At 40.3% G+C, this 24,414-nt stretch overlaps 3 protein-coding genes and 1 long non-coding RNA gene across 7 annotated transcripts; 2 read left to right on the forward strand and 2 right to left on the reverse strand.

Moving 5' to 3' along the window:
- Positions 1 to 716: 716 nt before the first annotated feature.
- On the reverse strand, positions 717 to 11,475 carry LOC126591452 (syntaxin-52-like). Of its 3 annotated transcripts, XM_050257138.1 has the most exons (7): positions 11,153 to 11,475; positions 10,068 to 10,085; positions 9,611 to 9,829; positions 9,096 to 9,298; positions 8,894 to 8,994; positions 8,728 to 8,772; positions 717 to 1,050 (listed from the first exon to the last, which is right to left on the reverse strand). In XM_050257138.1, the coding sequence occupies exons 3-7, from the start codon at positions 9,823 to 9,825 to the stop codon at positions 919 to 921; spliced, it is 696 nt and encodes a 231-aa protein (XP_050113095.1). In that variant the 5' UTR covers positions 9,826 to 9,829; positions 10,068 to 10,085; positions 11,153 to 11,475; the 3' UTR covers positions 717 to 918. The 3 variants fall into 3 exon arrangements, with proteins under 3 accessions (XP_050113095.1, XP_050113094.1, XP_050113092.1); XM_050257137.1 differs by lacking the exon at positions 10,068 to 10,085 and having other exon boundaries at positions 11,153 to 11,474; XM_050257135.1 differs by lacking the exons at positions 10,068 to 10,085; positions 11,153 to 11,475 and adding an exon at positions 10,977 to 11,000.
- LOC126591457 (uncharacterized) lies at positions 5,931 to 8,772 on the forward strand. Its single transcript, XR_007612395.1, has 2 exons — positions 5,931 to 6,148; positions 6,366 to 8,772. It is a non-coding gene; the product is annotated as an uncharacterized LOC126591457 (long non-coding RNA).
- Positions 11,476 to 12,783: 1,308 nt separating the features above from the next.
- On the reverse strand, positions 12,784 to 15,199 carry LOC126591454 (NADH dehydrogenase [ubiquinone] 1 alpha subcomplex subunit 2-like). The gene is made up of 3 exons (XM_050257143.1): positions 15,028 to 15,199; positions 14,829 to 14,935; positions 12,784 to 13,097 (listed from the first exon to the last, which is right to left on the reverse strand). The coding sequence occupies exons 1-3, from the start codon at positions 15,111 to 15,113 to the stop codon at positions 12,994 to 12,996; spliced, it is 297 nt and encodes a 98-aa protein (XP_050113100.1). The 5' UTR covers positions 15,114 to 15,199; the 3' UTR covers positions 12,784 to 12,993.
- Positions 15,200 to 15,336: 137 nt separating this feature from the next.
- LOC126591451 (serine/threonine-protein phosphatase PP-X isozyme 2) lies at positions 15,337 to 23,838 on the forward strand. Of its 2 annotated transcripts, XR_007612394.1 has the most exons (9): positions 15,337 to 15,711; positions 16,375 to 16,527; positions 21,391 to 21,453; positions 21,532 to 21,617; positions 22,335 to 22,410; positions 22,509 to 22,777; positions 22,865 to 22,943; positions 23,341 to 23,497; positions 23,698 to 23,838. XR_007612394.1 is itself a non-coding variant. In XM_050257134.1 (8 exons), exons 1-8 carry the CDS (start codon positions 15,571 to 15,573, stop codon positions 23,389 to 23,391), a joined length of 918 nt encoding a protein of 305 aa, XP_050113091.1. In that variant the 5' UTR covers positions 15,337 to 15,570; the 3' UTR covers positions 23,392 to 23,838. The 2 variants fall into 2 exon arrangements, 1 of the variants encoding a protein (XP_050113091.1); XM_050257134.1 differs by having other exon boundaries at positions 23,341 to 23,838.
- The last annotated feature ends 576 nt before the right edge of the window (positions 23,839 to 24,414 follow it).

A 24,414-nucleotide genomic window follows, 5' to 3' on the forward strand; every position in this document is an offset into this window, starting at 1 on the left:
GCAATATATATATATATATATCCATATTTCACACATGCAGTTTAATCCATATTTCACACATGCAGTTTAATAGAATATATGAGTAATGTTAAAAAGACTAAATTGGTTGACCAAATTTTGTAAACTAAATTACATAAAGGTTAATAATTGAATTATTATTTAAACGTTGATAAACGTGTTTATTTCTTAATGGTTACATATTTAATTTTGCCTGTAAATGATAGACGTGATAAAGTTAGAGACATGATTATCAGGTTCAAAAGCTGGGCTTATTATTTCCATGGGCCTATAAATCAATTAGGCCCAAACCGTCATTTTTGGCTTGCGAGGGCGATTATTTGTTTTTATATTATATAATTCTAACTTCAGACATATTTCAACAGTAAGAAAATATATCTGGTTGAACTGAATGAAAGAGGCAAGCGTGTCACTAATATTACGGTCTGGTATAATTATTGTTATCGGTGACCCAATGCGTGAATAAAATGCCATACCCATCGCCAGTTCCTCAGCTAATTGCCTCTCATGAACAAAAGCAACTTGTAACTCAAGTGCTTGAGAGCATTAATCGTTGCACACAAGGTCACGATTTCAATTCACATCTTCAAACGTTAATCACAATATATGATTCGATGTAATTGCTCCAATTGTATCTAACACGACATTCCCCACAAATCGTTGGGTCAAGTTCGTCCCGCTATTGAAACAATAAAAGATGTATAACGTTCATGTGATGCATTCATAGGCGAAGGAATATGTCAACAATTTTGCATAGTGACTGATTCTTTTCACCTCATTTCAAAGCCTTGAAAAACATGCTTCAAAGCAAGAAAACACACCAAGTCATTCACGGCAGCAACATCAAAACACACAAACAGGAGATCTTCATACTCGGTGTAGACTTAATAGTTGCTATTATTACAAGTATTTGATCAACAAAAATATCACGGCAACCAGAACCACCATCCCGACAACAGATAAAAGCATGCACATGCAGGAGCAACCACCCTTTGTGCGCTTGTTCAAAACTGCCAAGTTTTTCTGCACCCGCTGTTTTGGCATTAACGGGTAGACAAAATAGTATGAGATTAATATTTGCTCCCAATAAAACATTGCAATTCTTAAGGAAACAAAACAAAGATCAAAACAATCAACTTCAGCGACAGTAAGGAATCGCAATACCCCACAGATACTATAACATGCTCTAAAAGCTTCGTCAGCAGACCTCAAATCAAATCTGGAATCTAATTTATATGATTCTAATTCGTCTGCAAACCCTTTTTTTCACAATAAGGAGTCGCAAACTCGAATGCACATCCTCTTTTATTGGGTTCTTTTTCTTTTCTAATAAATTGAACGCCACCCAAAGCGGCAGCAGAAAATATTTAAGTTTACTTTACTGACAAATGTAAGTGAAAAGTTTCTTCTCTTATCACTCAACCAAGCATTTTCTTTCAGTTTTCCCTTTCCTAAAAGTCAACCAATAGAATAGCAAATTAAAGCCCATTCTAGTAGGCATAATGTGATGCAATTTGGACTCCCAAATATTGTACAACAGTACATTGATTTAAATTGATCGTGAAGTTTTTTGGCTGATAAAATCCATTGATCTAGTACATTGGGCTCATGTACAGCCTTCTCAATACAATTTAAGGACATATCTTAGTGCTAAAGTTAGTTCAGGTTAAGAGCTCCTGTTCCTAGCACAGAATCTAGTTTTCCCAATAAATAATTTTTATAGCTAAGATTTAAACCTAAGAGTTATCCAAAATCTTAAGTTATTCCTCACAATCTCAGCCGAAACCCTCACTTTAAAGTTATGTAAAAACATGAACCACTGGCAGCCAAAAAGATGAGAAAAAAAAAATTAAGTAGAATTAAAAGATTTATCACTTAAGTCCCATTACTTTTGTTTCCTTCAGTCTCCCTATCAATTCCTAACATCTTTGAAGTAACATAATTTTCTTCACTCGACAGCATCTACTGTTTCTCCTGTCAGCCTTACTTTTAATAATAATTTTTTCTTAGAAATACCAAGCAAAGAATTAACTAAGGAAGAAGTGGTTGTAGCTTTGAAGAAGATGAAGCATAAAAAAGCAATAGGCCCAGACGATATACCAATCGAAGTGTGGAAACTTTTGAGAGAGACAGGTATAACATGGCTCACTGACCTTTTCAATAGGATTTTGAAAACGAAGAAGATGCCAAATGAGTGGCGAATGAGCACTTTGGTGCCTATCTACAAGAATAAGGGCGACGTACAAAATTGCATGAACTATAGGGGTATTAAGCTAATGAGTCATACAATGAAGCTCTGGGAGAGAGTCATTGAGCATAGATTGAGGCAAGAGACACGGGTTTCGGACAACCAATTCGGGTTCATGCCAGGGCGCTCAACCATGGAGGCAATCTATCTCTTACGAAGATTGATGGAAAGATATAGAGATGGGAAAAAGGATTTACACATGGTCTTTATAGATTTGGAAAAAGCGTATGATAGGGTCCCAAGAGACATTCTTTGGAGGATTTTAGAGAAGAAAGGAGTACGAGTAGCATATATCCAAGCTATAAAGGATATGTATGAAGGAGCAAAGACTGCCGTAAGAACTCATGAAGGACAAACCGAAAGCTTTCCCATAACTGTAGGATTACATCAAGGCTCATCCTTAAGTCCTTACCTTTTTGCGTTGGTAATGGATGAGTTAACACGACATATTCAAGATGATATTCCTTGGTGTATGCTTTTCGCAGACGATATAGTGTTGATAGATGAAACTCAGGAAGGGGTAAATGCAAAGCTTAACCTTTGGAGAGAAGTGTTGGAATCTAAAGGTCTTCGCCTAAGCCGATCAAAGACAGAATATATGGAGTGCAAGTTCAGTGCAAATGGAGGCCAAAACGAGTTAGGGGTGAGGATCGGAGATCAAGAAATACCAAAGAGCGACCGTTTTCGTTACCTAGGATCTATCTTGCAAAAGAACGGAGAATTAGATGGAGATCTCAACCATAGAATACAAGCTGGATGGATGAAGTGGAAGAGTGCATCCGGCGTGTTGTGTGACCGCCGTATGCCACTGAAGCTCAAGGGAAAATTTTATAGGACGGCAATAAGGCCGGCGATGCTGTATGGCACAGAATGTTGGGCGGTGAAACATCAACACGTACACAAAATGGGTGTAGCGGAGATGAGGATGCTTCGTTGGATGTGTGAGCACACGAGAAAGGATAAGATTAGGAATGAGGATATCCGGGGTAAAGTAGGAGTAGCCGAAATTGAAGGAAAGATGAGAGAAAATCGGTTACGGTGGTTTGGACATGTGCAAAGAAGGCCTACTGACGTTCCGATTAGAAGATGCGACTATGGGACAGAGGTTCAGGGCCGAAGGGGTAGAGGAAGACCTAGGAAAACTTTGGAAGAGACTCTAAGAAAAGACTTAGAGTACTTAGATCTAACGAAGGACATGACACAGGATCGAGCACAATGGCGTTCTAAGATTTATATAGCCGATCCCACTCAGTGACTTGGATTTTCCAAGTCTCCAACCGAGAAGTTTTCCTCACTCGGGAAATTAAGGGAACACTACCCCAACCTACATGCTCCACTCAGAAAGCTTCAACATACAAGCTTTAACAAAAGAAAATTCAAAGAACTTAGCGAAGAAGGCTTTGGTGTATTTAACACAATACGTTGAAATGAAGGAAAGCTTATTTATTGATATCCCCGATAAGCTACAAATATGTACATATACATGAGTCAAAATAAGCACACAAGAGGGAGCCTTCACAAAGGTTGCTTAGGAGAAGTCTCAGCAGTCGGTAGAGCCCCAGAAAGAGAAGGCACCGGAGGGGGATCATTTGGAGCCTCAGTACTGGACAGAACCCTAGAAGGAGGAGGCATCAGAGGTTGATCATTTGGAGCTTCATTACGCGGTACAGCCCCAGAAGACGAAGGCAATAAATGCCTTTGGAACAAACCCACAAATCTCTGATGATCAAGTAAAACCTGACCATCAGTTTCTTTCATCTGGTCAAGCTTCCTCTTCATGTTTGTAGCATAGTCATGTGCGAGCCGGTGCAACTGTTTATTCTCATGCTTGAGCCCTCTAATCTCCTGTTTGAGACTCATCACTTCAGCCGCCAATGATTCAACTTGGCGGGTTCGAGCAAATAGGCGTTGGGCCATATTAGACACAGAACCTGCACACTGAACACTGAGAGCCAGCGAATCCTTAACAGCTAACTCATCAGACCGTTTGGAAAGTAGTCTGTTATCTTTGGGAGTGAGAAGGTTCCTGGCCACCACCGCAGCGGTCATATCATTCTTCATCACGGAATCCCCAACGGTAAGAGGACCAGTAGGGGAGACGAAGGATGGGCGCCATATGTTGTCTGGAGAAGGCGGGGCTGCCTCTTCAACAAGGTTCAAGTCAAAACGACGGTCGGAGGGGCCAGACATTTTCAAAGGTGTTGAAGAGAGAAGAGGTCGGACAAATCAAGATCTTAGAAGTGCAAGAATGAAGCTTCTACTGGTGGAGATTCAAGTGTGCTTTGGAACTTAATGCCAGCCCCTATAAAAATCTGCACTCGACGAAGCTTCAGAAATCGAAGAGGCGCCTGCTCAGAAATCGAAGAGGCGTTTGCTTTCTCAAAAGCTGGGCTGCTTAGAGATCACGAGGGTTGATCTCAGAAATCGAAGAGGCGTTTGCTTTCTCAAAAGTTGGGCTGCTCAAAGACCACGAAGGCCGATCTCAAAAATCGAAGAGGCGCTCGCTTTCTCAAAAGCTGGGCTCCCCAGAGACCACGAGGGCCGATCTCAGAAATCGAAGAGGCACCTACTTTTCCAGCCTTTTCCAGCCTTGTCAGCACCTGTCACACGCACACTCAGTTTTGCGGAAATTATGGGCATTCTGTCAAAGACTTCTGGGGAAGTAGAAAACACATGAATCTTACTGTTCAATCACCCACTTCTCACACGCAACAATAGCTCATGGGTACCACAGATAACTTTGCCAAAGTTCTCTGCCAAAGTTGAGCACGTGAAGCTTGCAGCTCCCACTACATCGCTCTGACCAAGAAGGGTAAAAGAATAGCAAAGAAACAGCACTAACAAAGTTTAGACCCATAAATTTTGAAGGTCTAGCTACCATATTATTACCCACAAGGGTAAAGGAACAGTACCACTGCTGGATAATTGGAAAGTCCCTGTGTGTCAACCTCTGTGCTTCGTGGCAAGGTAGACTAGCAAACATGCCCAACCTTTACTCACATTCGAGAAAACACTCCCAATAAGATTGCTTGCTCCAAAATCGAAGAGGCACCGTCCTCCGAATCTCGAGAGCCAGACTCCCAACATGACTACTTTCTTAAAAATCGAAGAGAGGGTAAAGGAACAGTACCATTGCTGGATAATTGGAAAGTCCCTGTGTGTCAACCTCTGTGCTTCGTGGCAAGGTAGACTAGCAAACATGCCAAACCTTTACTCACATTCGAGAAAACACTCCCAACAAGATTGCTTGCTCCAAAATCGAAGAGGCACCGCCCTCCGAATCTCGAGAGCCAGACTCCCAACATGATTACTTTCTCAAAAATCGAAGAGACACTGCTCCCCGAATCTCGAGAGCCAGACCCCCAGCATGATTGCTTTCTCAAAAATCGATGAGGCATCGTTCTCCGAATCAATCGAAGAGGCGCTCGCTTTCTCAAAAGCTGGGCTGCTCAGAGACCACGAGGGCCGATCTCAGAAATCGAAGAGGCACCTACTTTTCTAGCCTTGTCAGCACCTGTCACACGCACACTCAGCTTTGCAGAAATTATGGGCATTCTGTCGAAGACTTCTGGTGAAGTAGAAAGCACATGAATCTTACTGTTCAATCACCCACTTCCCACACGCAACAATAGCTCATGGGTACCACAAATAACTTTGCCAAAGTTCTCTGCCAAAGTTGAGCACGTGAAGCTTGCAGCTCCCACTACATCGCTCTGACCAAGAAAGGTAAAAGAATAGCAAAGAAACAGCACTAACAAAAGTTTAGACACATAAATTTTGAAGGTCTAGCTACCATATTATTACCCACAACTGTAAAGGAACAGTACCACTGCTGGATAATTGGAAAGTCCCTGTGTGTCAACCTCTGTGCTTCGTGGCAAGGTAGACTAGCAAACATGCCCAACCTTTACTCACATTCGAGAAAACACTCCCAATAAGATTGCTTGCTCCAAAATCGAAGAGGCACCGTCCTCCGAATCTCGAGAGCCAGACTCCCAACATGACTACTTTCTCAAAATCGAAGAGAGGGTAAAGGAACAGTACCATTGCTGGATAATTGGAAAGTCCCTGTGTGTCAACCTTTGTGCTTCGTGGCAAGGTAGACTAGCAAACATGCCCAACCTTTACTCACATTCGAGACAACACTCCCAACAAGATTGCTTGCTCCAAAATCGAAGAGGCACCGCCCTCCGAATCTCGAGAGCCAGACTCCCAACATGATTACTTCCTCAAAAATCGAAGAGACACTGCTCTCCGAATCTCGAGAGTCATACCCCCAGCATGATTGCTTTCTCAAAAATCGAAGAGGCATCGTTCTCCGAATCTCGAGAGCCAGATACCACAGACCACTTTTTCAAAGTGCTCTGACAGAGTTAAAACATGTGAAACTGGCAGCTCCCACTACCGTGCTATGACCAAGCAGGGTAAAGGAATAGCATTACTACTTGTTGTTAGGGAGACTCCTATATATGTCGACCTCCATCCCCAACGGACAGGCAGACCTGCAAAAATGCTCAACCCTTCATCATATCTGAGAGGGCACTCCCAACGAAGCCTTTCGAAATATTCAGCTTTCTTTCCCCCCGATAATACCTCTGCAAACAAGCTATACTAGAGCAAGAATATCTCATATCATCAGGGTTAAAAGCAAGAGTATCCCATATCATGCTTTTTCCCTGTCTTTTCTTTTGGCCTTGTTTTTACCTGCAAGACAAGGAGAAAGAGAGCAATCAGTCAGCACTTGGAATCAAGCTTCCAGCCAGGAACTGACTGCCTGGAACCCCTTACCTGATTACTTACCTGGCATTGCTCTCGAGTACTCATCTTCAACATCTTATGTTTCCAGGGAAGATTCCGCATCTGCTTGAGGAACAGATAGGGCAAGTGCGAAGGATACAAGGAAGCATGTGGAGACAAGCGTAACAGCACACGTGCCGATACATTCATTACTCTGTCAAAAGCAAAAGTATCCCATATCAGCAGGGTGGAACGTACTCTAGATTTGATGGACTTGTTTTGACCCTCAAATTCTTCAGTCGGCCTTATACTCTGGAGGAAACCAGAAAACCCTCCAGCTCAGTTCAAGAATAAGCCTGTGGAAAGTTACTTCTTCAAAAGCAAAAGTATCTCATATCATCTCTTCTCATTTTTCTTCTCTTTATCCTTCATGCTGCTGCAAGATGGGGAGAAGGTGAACAATCAGTCGGAGCTCTGATTGCTTACCTTGTCTGTCACCTCTTTCAGCAGACCCCCGAGCTCGGCGACTTGGGGGACTCCTACTACATGGTTTGTATCGCGCTTGACCAAGCCTGAAACTACAAGTAAGCTTCAAGTGAAATTGATACATTACCTTGTGCATCTCCACCAGTTAAAGATACCACCCCTGGATGGAGGAAGAGTACTTCCAGAGAAGATGCCACATCTACCTATGAGACATATAAGGCAAGTCAAGACGACACCACACTCCGATACTTAGAAGTTTCGTGATTACGAGATCATTCTCCCACAATATTTCCTAATGTCATTTGTACTAAATCATTCACTTGTACTCACTAAATGAGAGCTTGAACCTATGTACTTGTGTAAACCCTTCACAATTAATGAGAACTCTTCTATTCCGTGGACGTAGCCAATCTGGGTGAACCACGTACATCTTGTGTTTGCTTTCCTATCTCTATCCATTTATATACTTATCCACACTAATGACCGGAGCAATCTAGCGAAGCTCACAAAAAGCGATCGTTTTTCGCTACCTAGGATCTATCTTGCAAGAGAACGGAGAATTAGATGGAGATCTCAACCATAGAATACGAGCTGGATGGAAAGAGTGCATCCGGCGTGTTGTGTGACCGTCGTAGGCCACTGAAGCTCAAGGGAAAATTTTATAGGACGGCAATAAGGCTAGCGATGTTGTATGGCACAGAATGTTGGGTGGTAAAGCATCAACACGTACACAAAATGGGTGTAGCGGAGATGAGGATGCTTCGTGGGATGTGTGGGCACACGAGAAAGGATAAGATTGGGAATGAGGATATCCGAGGTAAAGTAGGAGTAGCCGAAATTGTAGGAAATATGAGAGAAAATCGGCTCCGGTGATTTTGAACATGTGCAAAGAAGGCCGACTGACGCTCCGGTTCGAAGATGTGACTACGGGACAGAGGTTCAGGGCCGAAGGGGTAGAGGAAGACCTAGGACAACTTTGGAAGAGACTCTAAGAAAAGACGTAGAGTACTTGGATCTAACGGAGGACATGACACAAAACCGAGCGCAATGGCGTTCTAGGATTCATATAGCCGACCCCACTTAGTGGGAAAAGGCTTTGTTGTTGTTGTTGTTGTTGTTGTTGTTGTTGATTTTCTTGCTTTCCGGGAATTCAGACAGGAGGGAAGAAAGAGTTGTGCAATAGTCATTTGCTAAACAAGGGTTCACAATAATTTAAAATACATGAGTTAGATGATTACCCGTAGCCGGGAGTCCGTAACCTCCACTTGATCATCCAAGTCATCCTGCACAATGGGCCAGAAAGAAATAAGTTAAACTGAGAATACAAATAAATTTTAGATAAATAAGTAATTACATTTTGGATGGAAGATTCAAAGACACAAGTACTAGAATGCAAGGACATACAATAAGTCTAGTGTGCAGGCCAAGTTCTTCATTGACTGCCAATGCAATATGTTTTGTGCTTACTACAGTCTCCTCCAATTTCTCGAGCCCCTCATCTTGCTCTGCTTCATAGGAATACCATGTAAAGATCAATACTGTGAAAACCAATCATGTGCAAAGATTACAGGACAACAAAATCGTTATATCCGAATAAGGATCTTGCCTTTCATAATTTGTCGTTGCAAACCAACAAGGCCGTAGTTGTCTAGGCCAACTGTTCTTCCCATGGCATCAGCTTTATTTATTTCTGATCCCAGCAAGATATCTCGGTTGGCAGTGTTGGATGTCAATGTTGAAGCCATCTGCTTAACTTTCAATCTTAAATTTCCTATCATATCCTTCCGACGGTTCATCTCTTTCTCTGTTCTGAGTTTCAAAATTGGCAGCATAAAAGAATGTCATATAATGATAGCCAGAAGTCACTTTAACATTATAAAGGACTATCTTACAATAACCATGTTTGATCAAAAGTTTCATGAGCTTTTATCACAAACGGTGATAGCATGAAATACTAACTCAACTCATAAGTTGGGAATAAACCCCTTCACATGCAGCATTGACCAATAGAAGCAGGAAATGAAAGAAGAGCATACAACATTGTTTAGTTCCTATATTTTACTCTAACGGCAGTTGACACATGCATTAAAACAAGTCAACTATGAGTCTATGATGACTTACATATGCTGTTTTCCAGGGAGTTTTGACAAAAGGGACTGTAAGCTATCAAGTCTAGTCCCCAATATTGTAATCTTCCGCCGTATAGCAGAGACATGACGCTGAGTGTCTGGACCTGCGGGCAATGTACTCCATTCAGATATCATACCATTGATATCATCGGCAAGTTTTGTTGCTTCATTATATTCCTTCATCCATGAGTCCGAAGAAGATGCCATTGTACTGAAATAAAAAGGGCACACTAATTCATCAGTAACATACTCAGGGATTGCTTTTGTACAAATGAACACAATATCTTTAGATATCTTTGGGCCTTGCATAGGCTCATAACAATCAAATGACAAGTATTACAAGGTTAACCACAGGCAGCAGATTATATCTAGAATAGCATCACGTAAGGATATTTTATCTTTCTGGTTAGCACAATTTTTATTTTTCCCCAAGAACTTCATCAACCCACCATATCTTTGACAGTAAGCTGAAAAGACAAAGGATTTGTTTGGTAAGAATAACATAACATTAGCAGTACTTGTTTGGTTGATAAGCATTTAAGAAACAATAATAAATTCGCATCAAAATCAGCAGTTCCTTCTATGTAATCCTGCAGCTAATTTCCAGTTAATTTAAACCTATCAATACCAAAGCATTGTCACCTAGCTATAAATTCGGCCCAAACTACTAAGTACTTTTTGTTACAATAAAATGCTGTGTTGACCGACTGCAAACCAAGAAACTTCTCAGAGAATGGATATCCAGCTGAGAGCGGTTACACCACCATATTTTGGAGCGTAAACTTCCACTTACAAGATCTCAATATCTCTATATATTTAGTTCAAAACATTAATATACATCATGAGCATTTCCCACTTCCAAAAAAGTAACAACTCCACTTTCTACCATAATTCGATCACAAATATCCAACCCCATATAAAGGACCACAAGCTTACACCCACTATCTCATATAACTCGGATAAATTCAAGACATACAGCTAAACAGTACATTGCATCAGCTCATAAAAAAATCCTGCTTGTCTCGTTTACTCCCCAATGCAGCGACACCGGCCATAACTAAGCTCTTAATTTGCCTAATTCTAAGTAAGTTAAGTGGACTACACGAAACATTCTTCCACCAAGTCTTCTCAATCGATAGCGCTCACCCGAGAGCAACAAAAGTAAAAAGAAAATTATCAAAGTAAAAAGATGCAAATCGAGCTCCTTTGGATTAAATAAAACTCCATAATTCAAGCTAAGTAAAACAATTTGAACCAATTCAAGTAAATATTAAATCAAAGCAACTCATGCCCAGATAAAATCCATGCTAAATAAAAAATTTAAACAAATAAAAACTAATTAAACAACATGCACAAACCTAAACGATCCCACATAACCCATAATTCGCCAAAACAAAAAAAATGCTGATCGACCCTAAAATGTTAAAACCTAATCGAAAATGTCAAAACGAAAGGAAGAAAATTTGGATACAGAGCATATATATATATATATATATGGGAGAAACAGGATTGAAATAGAGGCGATCGTAATTACCTGAATTAGGGATTACGATTGAGGGTCGTGGAGAATGGAGATAGTTTGATTAAATTTGATTTGATTAATGGAAAAGGCTTAACTTTAACGGAAGGAGACGACGCCGTAGGGCGGCACAACCAACCAACAACAAAGGGGAGAGGGAGAGGGAGAGGGAGAGAGAGAGAGAGAGGGCGGAATCTTTGTCCGACCCCGACGTCGGAATTATAATTTATTTAGCTGGTGGCTGTGTGTCGTATACGGCGTCGTTATTGTCGTGGTACCCAAAGGCTTCTCTATCGGTCTATCCGCCCTAGTCCTATTATCCTCTATGGTTTACATTGCTAATCAAGATTATCACAATTAATTACGCGTTCAATTAAGTAAGTGTGAAGTTACTTAAATAATTATTAGTTATTTAGTAATCTTTGAAGAATTACTTTGCAAAATGGAAAGGACAAATTTTTTTTTTTAAACTTTTATAATTTAAAAATGCGTTTGGTCCTTTAATCCAAGATATTTGTTGCGAGACAAAAACTTTGAAACTGTGTGGTATCAAGGAAAATGATTAATGTTGTAAAAGATGTGGATTTGAATGCCTATATAGTTTAGTCAAAAATTAAAAAGTAAGGAGGACTAAAATGGTGGTGTTGTCAGATTTACTATTGTTGGATGACATGATCTTCAACTTATATAGCATGGTTTTTCAACATGCCTTAAGTTGCCTTGTAGAAGTATGCACGTGAAAGGCTCAATATAAAGAGCATCAGTGTATAATCAAACAACACACCAGATCAAAAGTGAAAAGCAATAATACCACTATCCCCTCCCTTCTTTACCTACATCATTTGTGTATTACATTGCACTTGTTCTGCTTCTCTCTCTAGCAAAAGTTATCTCTCACTTTCGCCTATTTATAACAATTAACAAAATTGTGTTGGTTGTAATATTTTTGTAGCAATCCACTTCTATTGATGATCGTTTAATGTACAATAAATTTCAACGTTTCAACTGTTGAATATTCATCTCTTAATTCATAGATCTTTTATGAAAAAAATCATCAAAATCGGTAATCATGTGACCTTTTAATTAGAAAGTAGTCATTTGATTGTTTATTGAAAAAACTATGTTTGTCTATTTTTTTTCCATTACAACAAATTGTCTTAGTGATATTTTGATAGAACTAAGGGATAAAAAATTCAACAATCAGATCGTCGAATCCATCATATATTGAGCATCACAAGGTGTCCCTCGATGGAAGGAGACTGTTTTTTGTTATATATATTTTAGCATGGTGGCCTTTGTGGTGGGGATAGTGTTTCCAACGGCGGTGGTTGAGGGTTGTGACAGCAATAGTGATTGGCGTTGGTGGCAATAATGGTGGTGCCAATGGCTGTGGTGGGTATAGGTGGTGGCAACGGTTGGGAGGACGAATGAATGCTGTGTGGGAGAGTAATGATGGCAACAGTTGGGAGGACCAATGAATGCTGTGTGGGAGAGTAATGATGGCAAGGGTGATGGTGGTGAAGATGGTTGCAAGGGTGATGGCGATATAGATGGTGGTGCAATTTATTTTGCAACTCACAACGTTGGCTTTGTTTGCATCTTGCTAACTAGGCCAATAGACGGAAAAATCGAAATGGAAGCGCATAGGCACCAAAGAACTCAATTTCCAGAAGATTTGTTCTCAATGGAAGACGGAAAATACATGAATTATTCAAACTACAACACATGCAGTGCTGCGCATAATCAACCCGAAGAATCATCCTACACAAGAAACACCTGAGCTAAACAAAGGGCAGGCGATCATAGGAAAGAATTTCCCATGAATGTACATTTATTTCATTTCACACTGTCGATTATCAGGCCTTTAGAGACTCCCCCACTGTACCCAGTTCCTCTAGTGCTTTCGAGATCTGTGGCTCTGTCAAACCTTCCAGTCGAACGCCCCTCTCAACACCCATGTCTGTCAAATAATCAAAGGTTAAGTTAACAGAGCAATATGGTGCAAAATTCAAGTTAACAGCACACGACAAAAGAACCAATAAAAGAACACACATAGGTTGAATAAAAGTACATGAAGAATGAAAAATATCAGACCATGAGTCCAGGACACAGTGTGGCAAAATGTGTGTCGTTAAGTACAGGCACTTTATTGTGAAGAGAGAATGTTGTTTACCATTCGTCAAGTAGTCATACCCAAACCCGCTTTGCTGTTAATCCCCACCCAAAACGACGACTAGACGGGTAAAGCTGTTATCCAATAGGGTGAAAGCAGGCAGACTCGAGTCCCTACACCTTTAAGGTCGCTTATTGAAAATTTCACCATAGTTGAAATACAATTTTTAACATGGCCTATTAAAATTAGTCTATGCGTATCCATAGCATGTGCGATATTGGAAAACAGAAAGCGAAGCCAAACCTTGGGATTTCTAAAGCATTCCGTACAGAAGAATTGAAAAAGGAAATTAATAAAAGTTTTAGCCTCCAACTCTAAACAATCCTTGCTAGAGGCTAGCTAGAACTATCATAGTTTGGCCACCTGAAAAAGACATCTTCTATTGCTAGCAATCATGCTCTTCTAAGTGCCGAAACCTAAATTCTTTCTCTTCTGACCTCTGGTGGCATCTTCAACTTAAACAAGATACATAAATTTGGTGACAAATGTCATAACAGTGACTGAAACTCAGCGCATCAGAGTAACAGAGGCGACATCTTTTTAGCAACGTTTGAGTAAACCTTACATACTTGGAACTTTAAGTTAGGAATTAACTTATTTTCAATAGTTATCCATTATCAAAATAATTAGAACTTTCTAAAGCTTTAAATACACATTTTCGTTCATATATATGATACCGGTGAAGAAAACAAGCACATGACCAGTCCATATTCAAACTTTTTATTAATCACTTGTAATTAAAGACAAAAACTCATGTTCCGATTGAACTTAAGAAAAAAACACGGTAAATAGTTTTAACCAATCAATTATAAAATGTTCACTGCATTTGTCCAAGATACTGCTGCATGTCTTTTTCCGCTACTTAGCAGTTTTCACAAACATCTTGAAGTGAAACATAGCTCTAGTTATAATAACAGGGTATTATTGCAAGTCTAGAATACAAACATCTTGAAGTGTTCCGAGATTTAGAAATCTCAAGTTCCTCTTGTTGATCAGCTCCCAATAAAACTAAAACTAAATTTTTTGAAATTATCATCCCCTCTAAAACATTTTCTCCTTACTCACCCAGATTTATTTTCTCTGTTCTCATTGTTCTCTTATTTTCCCTTCTCTATCTTTACTTAAAAACGAAAACAAAACTAAGAAATGCTATAAAAAAGGCCCTAAAATTAGCAGACTCCAATACATATACTTTTGCGCGTGCGTGCGTGCTCAATAGAGATCATCTTATGAACCATTGAAAATACCAGAATCGAAATAGCATTCAAACGAGCGGCCGTCATAAGTTGGATTCCAGAATTATTCATAAAATCATAAGGCAATGCAGTGAGAGCTAATATCTACCTTAAACCAACGACGATACACATCATAAATTGTAAGGAAATGTAGTGAGAGCTAATTTCTACCTCGAACCAATGACGATCATGAAATTAAGCATTTCCAATTCTAAAAAGCACTGAAAAATGTAAAAATAAAAATAAAAACCCATAAAAAATTAGGAAGGGTGGGGGAGAATACCATATCTAGCCCACAACTGAGGCTGAATCCCTCTGCATTCACGAATCAAGATGGGCAATTTGGGGTTTGCACACTTCAGATCCTTGTAATTCTTCTCCACAAATGCTCTGCAAATTCAAACAAAGATTTACCCTTTCTATAAATTAAAAAAAAATAATAATTAATTTAAATAATAAAAAGAAAAAGTGATTGAATGGACCTGGTGGATGCGCTTGAAGGGGACGATTGGCAGAGCAAAACCCTAAGCTCCTTCAAGTTCTGAGATAGCTTCCCTCTCCATGCCATTTTCTCTCTCTACCCTCTCCCTCTTCTTTCTCTTCTTTCTCTCTCCAACTCGCAAGCTCAAGGATGCAGAAGTCCAGGTTCTTTCTTACAAGGTTTTTATTCGCTTGGTGACTTTCGGGTCGAACGACTTGTCGTGTGATCTGTTTTAAAAATTGAAATTGAGGCGGAGGCATTTTAGCAACGATAAAGTTGGAAGTGGGCAAAACTGAAATAAAAAAAATCTGGAGGGCTGAGAGTGAGAGGAGCCCGCAGAAAAAAGGAGGTGAGAGAGTGATAGAAAAGGTTGTGGAGGACAGAAGAGAGAGAGAGAGAGAGAGAGAGATTCACGAATCACTGTCTCACTGTTCGAGAGAGAGAGGGTTGGTGGTGGTAGTGGTGGCGGTGCAGGGCTGAGGAAGGGGAGAAGAGGGGGTAGGGTAGAGAGAGAAAGTTGAGAGAGAGGGAGGGAGAGGGAGAGATGTCAGACCTAGACCGGCAAATAGAACAGCTGAAGAAGTGCGAGCCTCTCAAAGAGTCGGAGGTGAAGGCTCTCTGCCTCAAAGCTATGGAAATCCTAGTCGAAGAGAGCAACGTTCAGAGAGTCGATGCTCCTGTCACTGTACACACACTCTCTCTCTCTACATATACATACATACATATATATATATATATATATATATATATATATATATCTCTCTGTAATTGCGAGCTCAGTGGGTTTTTGGGTAGTCTTTGAAGTAGTACTATGATATTTATTTGGGGGTTCGTTGATTGTTTTGGTTTATGGATTTGATTTGGCTATGTTTTTCGATGTTTAATTCGATTCAGACAAGTGGGTTTGTCTTTAATTTCAATTTTTGTGCATTTGCTACCTGAATTTATGAAGGAAAAAGCTTAAATTGCTATTGGATTCTAGGAAATAGAAAAGGGTTTTAGAATGATATTTCAATTGGGGTTTCCTATTTTTACTTGGATAATCAAATGGTTGTAGAATTTCGTGTAGACCCGGGTTTGGGGTCCGGAGCGAAATATAGCATTATCAGTAGTTACCATTTACTTTATTGACGAGCAGTCCTATTTTCCTATAATTCATGCTTATTACCTGATGTTACGAACTACTCAGAGGTGGTGCGGTGATAAGAAAGCTTAGAAGGGAATTAGGGCTAGTGGAACTATTTCTTCTTATTGAATATGTGGTGCTTTAAAATATGAATTTCAAGTCCTGAACGTTGCAGGCTTCAGGCTAATTAATTGTTATTGTTCTTTGTGTTTTGATGAATAGATATGCGGTGACATCCACGGGCAGTTTTATGACATGAAAGAGCTTTTCAAAGTAGGAGGTGATTGCCCAAAGACCAACTACTTGTTTCTTGGTGATTTTGTTGATAGAGGATTTTATTCTGTTGAGACATTTCTACTCCTACTTGCCCTGAAGGTGATAGGCTTATATTCTCTTTACTTTTTCCTGCTGGCTTGCTATTTATATCATTGAAGACGCTTGATTTTTTTATTTTTTTTGTGTGTACTGCATTTGAAGTTTTCGACACATTCTTCAAAGTTTCTAGGACAATTGTTGTTTCTATTGCCTCAAAACATAACCCTAATTTTAAAATTGTAGGATCTGTTCATTTTCAGTAGATTGGTGTTTGTATAAAGTACACTAAATTCCATATCATGGATCTCCTGCCATGTAAACCACACAGCGATGCAATAGTGCAAAAATCAGAAAATAAAAAGATGGAATAAAAATAGCTAAATAAGTGAAACTGTTAGTGTGAAAGATACTGTCAAGTATTACAAAGAGTCTGTCAAGTTTTTAAGAGTCTGTTTGTTTTTGTCTTAAGAGCACGCAATGTCTTTAAATGGTTAATTAAAAGTTTAAATTTCTTTAATACTTGGTATTTTACTATTATATTTTCTGTTTTCCTGCCACTCTTGTTTCTTATAGATGATAGAACTTGTTCCACAATGATACAACTACATTAAGGGCTCATTTGGAAGTGCTTTAAAATGACTGAAAGCACTTCTAGCGAAAATCTTTTTGGGCTCTAAAAGCACTTAAAGTGCTTCGTGCAGGAAGCAGATAACTGATGCTTCTTGCAAGAAGCACTTTATGTGCTTTTCGAGGATTCAATTGCATTTTACAAAGGATTGGTTCCAAAAACATTTTCACCAGAAATGCGTTCAGCCATTTTAAAGGCACTTCCAAACAAGCTCTAATGCCTTATCTTACTTCACTCACAAGTCTTTGGTGGTTGAACTGTTGTAAAGGTTTTTGTAAACTGCAAGCTAGTACATATAAGGTTATGGCTACAAATTTCCTACCTATGGCTACAAAGTTCCAACCTGAATTTGTAGAAGAATATCTAATTGATAGTTGTTTGTACCATACTTAGGGCCTCCATATTTAGATCTCGTATAAATACTCGGGGGACTTAAGTGTAATTATGTAATAAAGGAAAGGGCAAATATGTAATAAGTGAGGAGGCCATTTCTTAAGCCCCCTCATCCTCTCAAAGCTCTCATCCCACGGGATAACAGAGAAGCTCACTCTCCCTCTTCAACATCTCAGAGAAATACAATATCAGTGTGGACGTAGCCTAAATATTGGGGTGAACCACGATACATCTTGTGTTATTTACTTTCTTGCAGATTCACGGTCGGATTTACGTTGTTCCAAGACCTTCGGTTTTGTGCATCAACATTTGGCGCCGTCTGTGGGAAACGATACGAAAAGTTGTGTCGGTTCTTTTTCATTTTTTCACCTCCGCTATGAATCTGCAGAAACCAAGAACCAAAAACCTGCACAGTCACTGCAAAACCCATGTCTTCCGTTTTAGCTCCCGGTCACGGCGGCATCGATGAAAAAACAGTCGGTCACTTTTGCTCACACAGATCGTACAACACCACTCAACAAGTTGATGTTCACACACAGAAGCTCTCGAGCAAAAGCAACGAATGATGGGCTAAAGTTGGCAGGCCCAGCTCGGCGACTCAACAAAAAAAAACCCTACACCCCCTCACTCCGCAAAAACCCATTTCCCTTCTCTCGAATCTTCTCATCGTCACCAGAATGGGAAGCAACCAAGCTGCTGTGTCCTTCCTCACCAACCTCGCGCACGCCGCCTTCGGCCTCGGCGCCGGCACCACAATCCTCAACTCCTCGCTCTACACCATCGACAGCGGTCGGCGCGCCGTCCTCTTCGACCGTTTTCGCAGAGTCATCGACGACACCGTCGATGAAGGCACCCACTTCCTGATCCCATGGCTCCAGAAGCCCTACATCTTCGACATCCACACCCGGCCCCACACCTTCTCCTCCATCTCCGGCACCAAGGATCTCCAGATGGTGAATCTCACCCTCCGTGTACTCTCGCGCCCCGAGGTCTCTCGCCTCCCTCTGATCTTCAAAACCTTAGGGCTCGAATACGACGAGAAGGTCCTTCCCTCCATCGGCAACGAGGTCTTGAAGGTCGTGGTGGCACAATTCAACGTCGTACTACACTGCGCCGAAGGCGTTGATGGGTAGGGAGTACGATGAAAAGATCAATGTTTGGAGTGTCGGCGTGATGATGTACATAATGCTCGGCGGGATTCCGTCGTTTTACGGCAAGTCGGCGACGGAGATCTTCCAGGCGGTTTTGCAAGGAATTTGAGATTTCCGCCGAAGGTCTTTCGATCTGTATCGCCAGCGGCAAAGGATCTGTTGAGGAAGAAGACCAACTTGATGTTCATCGGTAATGAAAGGGCAAAACCATAATCACTGGTGGGAAAAGCTTCTCTCAGAACCTGACCACATTCCACACTGCATCCTTCGGGACTGTGTAAAGAGGAAAAGAGAAGAAAGACAAGTCCATGCCCCCGACATTTGCAATCTGCAAAGTAAAGCAAAGTAAAGAGAACTTTACTTTTGTCTGCCATCTGCAAAGTAAAGTAAAATAAAGAACTTTACTTGTCTCATAGAATTCTTTTTCACTAAAAATAGAGCCTTTTAGGGCTAATGCATCTGGACCTCAGTGACAGAATAATAAATGTAGTAAAAGAGAGAGGTGCGGTGGAAAAGAGAACGACAAAAGCAAAAGAGGGAGGTGCAAGCTGTCACCAATGAGTCCTATTCGTCGGTTCAAGCGAGACAAGCTTCAAAGTTGCAGAGAAAACACAAAAGCAAAAGGGAGGCACATGGGGACACTACAAAAGCAAGGAATAAACACTCCCCAGAAAGATGTGATTTACTTTTCTTATTTTTGAATGATGTGATTTATTTTTCTTACCTTTCGGAGATATCTGTATAAACCCCATCAGAGGGTAATAAAAAAAAAAAAAACGTCAAGCCCAACATAATGGGCTGGAGTGTTATGTGGAAGGCGAAGGCCCTTGTGCCCAAAAGAGCCAGACCCTCTATTATCACCAACCAAGTGATCAAAAGTACGTCCAGTACTACAAAAAATTATTCGGCAGTCTGCCACTATTATCACCAATCAGGTGATCAAAAGTATGCCCAGTACTCCAAAATTATTCGGCACCTTGTCGCTATTATCACCAACTAGGTGACCAAAAGTGCGTTCAGTACTCCAAAATTATTCGGCAGCCTGCCGCTATTATCACCAACCAGGTGATCAAAAGTACGCCCAGTACTCCAAAATTATACATAAACATTACTCATGTCAATCATACATAAACATTTCATGAGCATTACTCATGTTAATCATACATAAACATTCATGACCATCATTCGTGTCAACATTCATGACCATCATTCACGTCAACATTCATGAGCATCACTCATGTCAACATTCATGAGCATCACTTATGTCAACATCCATGAGCATCACTCATGTCAACATCCATGAGCATCACTCATGTCAATCAACATAAACATTCATAAGCATCATTCATGTCAATCAACATAAACATTCATGAGCATCACTCATGTCAATCAGCTTCAAAAGCTTCATTTACATAGCCCTAGCTTCAAAAGCTTCATTTACAAAAGCTCCAGCTTCGAAAGCTTCATTTACAGAGCTCTAGCTTCAAAAGCTTCATTTACAGAGCTCTAGCTTCAAAGCTTCAACTTACAAAGCTTCAGTGCATGGTCTACAAAGACCGCCTCCGAACAACGGCCATTTCGGCCCATACATGGATTGAATTTGAAGTCTTCAGCCAACAACCTCTATTTACCGAAGACTTGGGGGACTACACTATGTACCATATATTGGGCCTCATGAAAAATACTTGGGGACTTAGCCCATTATTTATGTATTGAGGAGCAAGCCCTTATTCTATAAAAGGGACTCCCTCACTTTCATTAGAGAGCACCCATTATTCATGTATTGAGGAGCGAACCCTTATTTTATAAAAGGGACTCCCTCACCTTCATTAGAGAGCATCGCCACCAGCTGAGCAATCGTCTCGCTGCAAGCATCACTCCTAACCCATTATTTATGTACTGAGGAGCGAGCCCTTATTTTATAAAAGGGACTCCCTCACCTTCATTAGAGAGCATCACCGCCAGCTGAGCAACCGTCTCGTCACGAGCATCAACTCTAGCCCATATTTATGTATTGAGGAGCGAGCCCTTATTCTATAAAAGGGACTCTCTCACCTTCAACGCCATAAGCCGAGCTAACCAAGGCAACATAAGCCACAAGCCGAGCAGCCTCGCAACATGTGCTACTTCTAGTTAAGCATCATTTCAGATTGTGCACCGCCTCATATCGAGTATCAATCCTAAACGACATCTAGTTACTTCGGCCCACACATGGACTGAATTTCAAGTCTCTAGCCAAAAAACTCTCTTGACTGAAGACTTGGGGAACTACTGTTTGTACCATACTTAGGACCTCCGTATTTAGATCTCGTATAAATACTCGAAGGACTTAAGTGTAATTATGTAATAAAGGAAGGGGCAAATATGTAATAAGTGAGGAGCCCTTATTCTATAAAAGGGACTCCTCACCCTCACAATGGGGGAGGCCATTTCTTAAGCCCCCTCATCCTCTCAAAGCTCTCATCCCACGGGATAACAGAGAAGCTCAGTCTCCCTCTTCAACATCTTAAAGAAATACAATATCAGTGTAGACGTAACCCAAACATTGAGGTGAACCACAATACATCTTGTGTTATTTACTTTCTTGCAGATTTACGGTCGGATTTACGTTGTTCCAAGACCTTCGGTTTTGTGCATCAACAATAGTGATGCTAGATTTTGACAATATCTATAGGTCGTGCATTTATTCTCGTGTTACATTAGTTTATTTCATATTTTTTTTACTATTTTAACCCAAATTAATTACTTCAGGTTAGATATCCAGATCGGATAACTCTTATTAGAGGAAACCACGAGAGTCGTCAGATCACACAGGTTAAGTCTCTTTTACTGGTGCCTACTGTTTAGTGCTTACCCATTCAGAATATTTACTGAGTTATCCTTTCTAGACAGGTGTATGGATTCTACGATGAATGTCTACGAAAGTATGGATCCGTCAATGTTTGGAGATATTGCACAGATATATTCGATTATCTGAGGTTTGCCCTTTTCTATCACATAAGATTTTTCTGTTGAGGGTTAGGACAGATTAGTATTTCGTAGTGGAAACCTCATTTCATAAAGGGTTATGACAGTTTATTTTCTTGTGAAGGAGAGCGTAGGATATTATGATCTGTGAAATAAACCCTGTATTAGTTATCAAAACTACCCTTCCTTTCTTTTGGAAAGGATCCCCTAGGCCTTAGTTGAGGTAACAGGTGGGTGGCGCAGGACTGTGATAGAAAAGGAGAAAAAGTTACTAAAATCCATTTTAAAATTTCATCCAAATTGGATGTTGAGATCATTATAACTGGATGTTGCCGTTTTAGTCTCATAAAACATTTACTGTCGCTACACCATTTTAACAAATTTCCCATATCAACTAATTGCTAGAAATTTCTTAATTTAATGCGTTAATTTTCTCAAAATCTTTCCAACTGTTTGATTCCCATATTTCTCAGTGTCTTTTCTTTTTGGCACACTACCCATCGCTCCACACTCAACTCAGTAGGTGTCTGGTTTTTCAGTTTATCTATGCATCCTTTGTTTAGAAGCAAGTACTACATCTTCAAAGTAAACTTTTTGTACCCCAATACAGGCCATTAGTCAGTTTAATTTAGTCTTCATTTAAACTGCTTCCAATAGAGCCCGAGGCTCGGGCATATTATTTTGTTTCTCCTTTACATAGTTTGAATTTTTATGGTGGCTTCATGCAGTCTGTCAGCTCTCATTGAAAATAAGATTTTCAGCGTACATGGTGGTCTCTCTCCTGCCATTACAACTCTGGATCAGGTTTGAGAATCCTTTATGAGTTTGAATTGTTACTATGTTTAATTTAGTTTTTAGTCTCTCCTTTGTATGCTAACCGACCAACATGTTCTGTTTGGCAGATACGAACAATTGATAGGAAGCAAGAAGTACCTCATGATGGTGGCATGTGTGACCTACTATGGTCAGATCCTGAAGATATCGTGGACGGTTGGGGTTTAAGTCCACGTGGTGCTGGCTTCCTCTTTGGTGGCAGTGTTGTTACTTCATTTAACCATGCAAACAACATTGACTATATATGTCGTGCCCATCAGTTGGTAATGGAGGGGTATAAATGGATGTTTAATAACCAGATAGTAACCGTCTGGTCAGCACCAAATTACTGTTACAGGTAAGTTACCAGTCTGCAATCAAGTTTCTCTTCCTTTTTCCGGAGTTTGAAGGTTTATATTGAGTTGTCATTGGTGGTCTGTTTCAGATGTGGTAATGTAGCTGCAATTCTTGAGCTGGATGAGAATCTTAACAAGCAGTTTCGTGTTTTTGATGCTGCCCCACAGGTGTGTACAAAATTTTTATTTTTCTTGAAAAATAAGAAACTTTATTTTGAGCAGCACCGTGAAACTTTGTACTTGTTGTCCACTTGTAATTGGTGTTATGTGGGTTAATGCAGCCAGTAAAAAAAATTAAAAATGCACTGGTTGTTCGAAGGATTCTACTTGACATGATTGTGAATAAAATCTGGAAAGAGTTGAAATGCAGACTATGACTTGGATTATGTGGAAATAATTAGCATCAAGTATGATTAGTTAAATTTATGAAAGAATAACACTTAGTTCAGTGACATGGACCGTGAATGTATCCACTGTCTTTTTTTCTTCTTTTTTCTTTTTTTTCTTTTTTTCTGCTGTCTCACTTTCCTTGTATTTTACACTAAACGATGGTGATAAAATGCAGGAATCAAGAGGGGCGCCTGCCAAGAAACCTGCACCAGACTACTTTCTCTGAGACTGGTTAAGCTTGCCTGTTATTATCCAAGAGCCTAATTCGTGAACAATCTATACAGAGACAAGGTGGATGGAGAATGTCTCACATGGTACACAAAAATTTACGGGTGAGCGTTTGTGTTTGACTCCTCCAACGACCGGAGAAGGCTGTTCTTTTCTGTTCGTCGCCGGTTTGGATTGTTGGGTTTGCTTTTCTTGTATGCCTGCTGCTTCTACCATTTTTCATTTGGTACATGTAAGAGTAGTGTGCATTGGCTAGCCTGTCGTACGAATTATTGAATCATTTTCCTTGTGATTGTCGGAGCAGGGAGAAACAAAGGGTCTCGGAAACAGACGCTTTTGCTTCTATCCGTTGGAACTGAGTAGAAAGATTTGATTGAATTAGGGACAAAGGGTAAACAATTACTTTTGTCCTCGTGGGCAATAAAAGCTCTCTATTATTATCGTTTGTTCTTTGAACTTGTGAATGATGTCTTAAGCTACACCCGTATAAACTGTTACGATGGTGATAAGCAGATGAAGTCTTTTACCCTATCGAGAGCGTTGCAGCCGGCTGGCAAGATGCGTTTCTGAAAATGCCGGCTTCACATCGGACGTTCTACGAATGTAGAGCTTGGTTTGACCTGTTAGAGAGAGGGCGGAGAGTTTCTTCCCCCCCGGTGTTCTCTTCACATTAAGTGGTCAAATGACTGACTAGCATATTAAAAGTTGCAGACTCAACAGTTGCAGGGTAGATATCTTTGGATGTTCATGCGACATCCTTCGAGCATCCGAGCATCTGAGCATCGAATGTTCATGCGGTGCCGGTCCTCGACCTTGATCTCCGGACTCCACTACATGTTCCAGATCCCGGAATATCAACATGGCATGGTTGGAACATATTCATCGGCATCTAGTTCCACATCACAAACTACATTGAACTTTTTTCTGCAACATTCTGACCTCTAACTTTTCCTACTCTTTAATACCCTATATTTCAAAGGAATTAAAAAATGAAGGTAACAGTACATTTCATACAGTCTAA

Source organism: Malus sylvestris, chromosome 11 (genome assembly GCF_916048215.2).
Source record: "Malus sylvestris chromosome 11, drMalSylv7.2, whole genome shotgun sequence".
Taxonomy (NCBI): domain Eukaryota; kingdom Viridiplantae; phylum Streptophyta; class Magnoliopsida; order Rosales; family Rosaceae; genus Malus; species Malus sylvestris.

Bases quoted from the DNA above. Each gene is read 5' to 3' on its own strand.
- LOC126591452 (XM_050257135.1), bottom strand. From the start codon at position 10,999: ATGGGTTATGTGGGATCGTTTAG. The intron at 9,830-10,976 runs GTTTGTGCATGT...TTTTTATTTCAG, and splicing joins GGTTATGTGGGATCGTTTAG to TACAATGGCATCTTCTTCGG. The intron at 8,995-9,095 runs GCAAGATCCTTA...CCTATGAAGCAG, and splicing joins GCAACGACAAATTATGAAAG to AGCAAGATGAGGGGCTCGAG.
- LOC126591454 (XM_050257143.1), bottom strand. From the start codon at position 15,113: ATGGCATGGAGAGGGAAGCTATCTCAGAACTTGAAGGAGCTTAGGGTT. The intron at 14,936-15,027 runs GTCCATTCAATC...TTGAATTTGCAG, and splicing joins CCTTCAAGCGCATCCACCAG to AGCATTTGTGGAGAAGAATT. The intron at 13,098-14,828 runs GTATTCTCCCCC...ATTATTTGACAG, and splicing joins TCAGTTGTGGGCTAGATATG to ACATGGGTGTTGAGAGGGGC.
- LOC126591451 (XM_050257134.1), top strand. From the start codon at position 15,571: ATGTCAGACCTAGACCGGCAAATAGAACAGCTGAAGAAGTGCGAGCCT. The intron at 15,712-16,374 runs GTACACACACTC...TTTGATGAATAG, and splicing joins GAGTCGATGCTCCTGTCACT to ATATGCGGTGACATCCACGG. The intron at 22,944-23,340 runs GTGTGTACAAAA...GATAAAATGCAG, and splicing joins TTTTTGATGCTGCCCCACAG to GAATCAAGAGGGGCGCCTGC.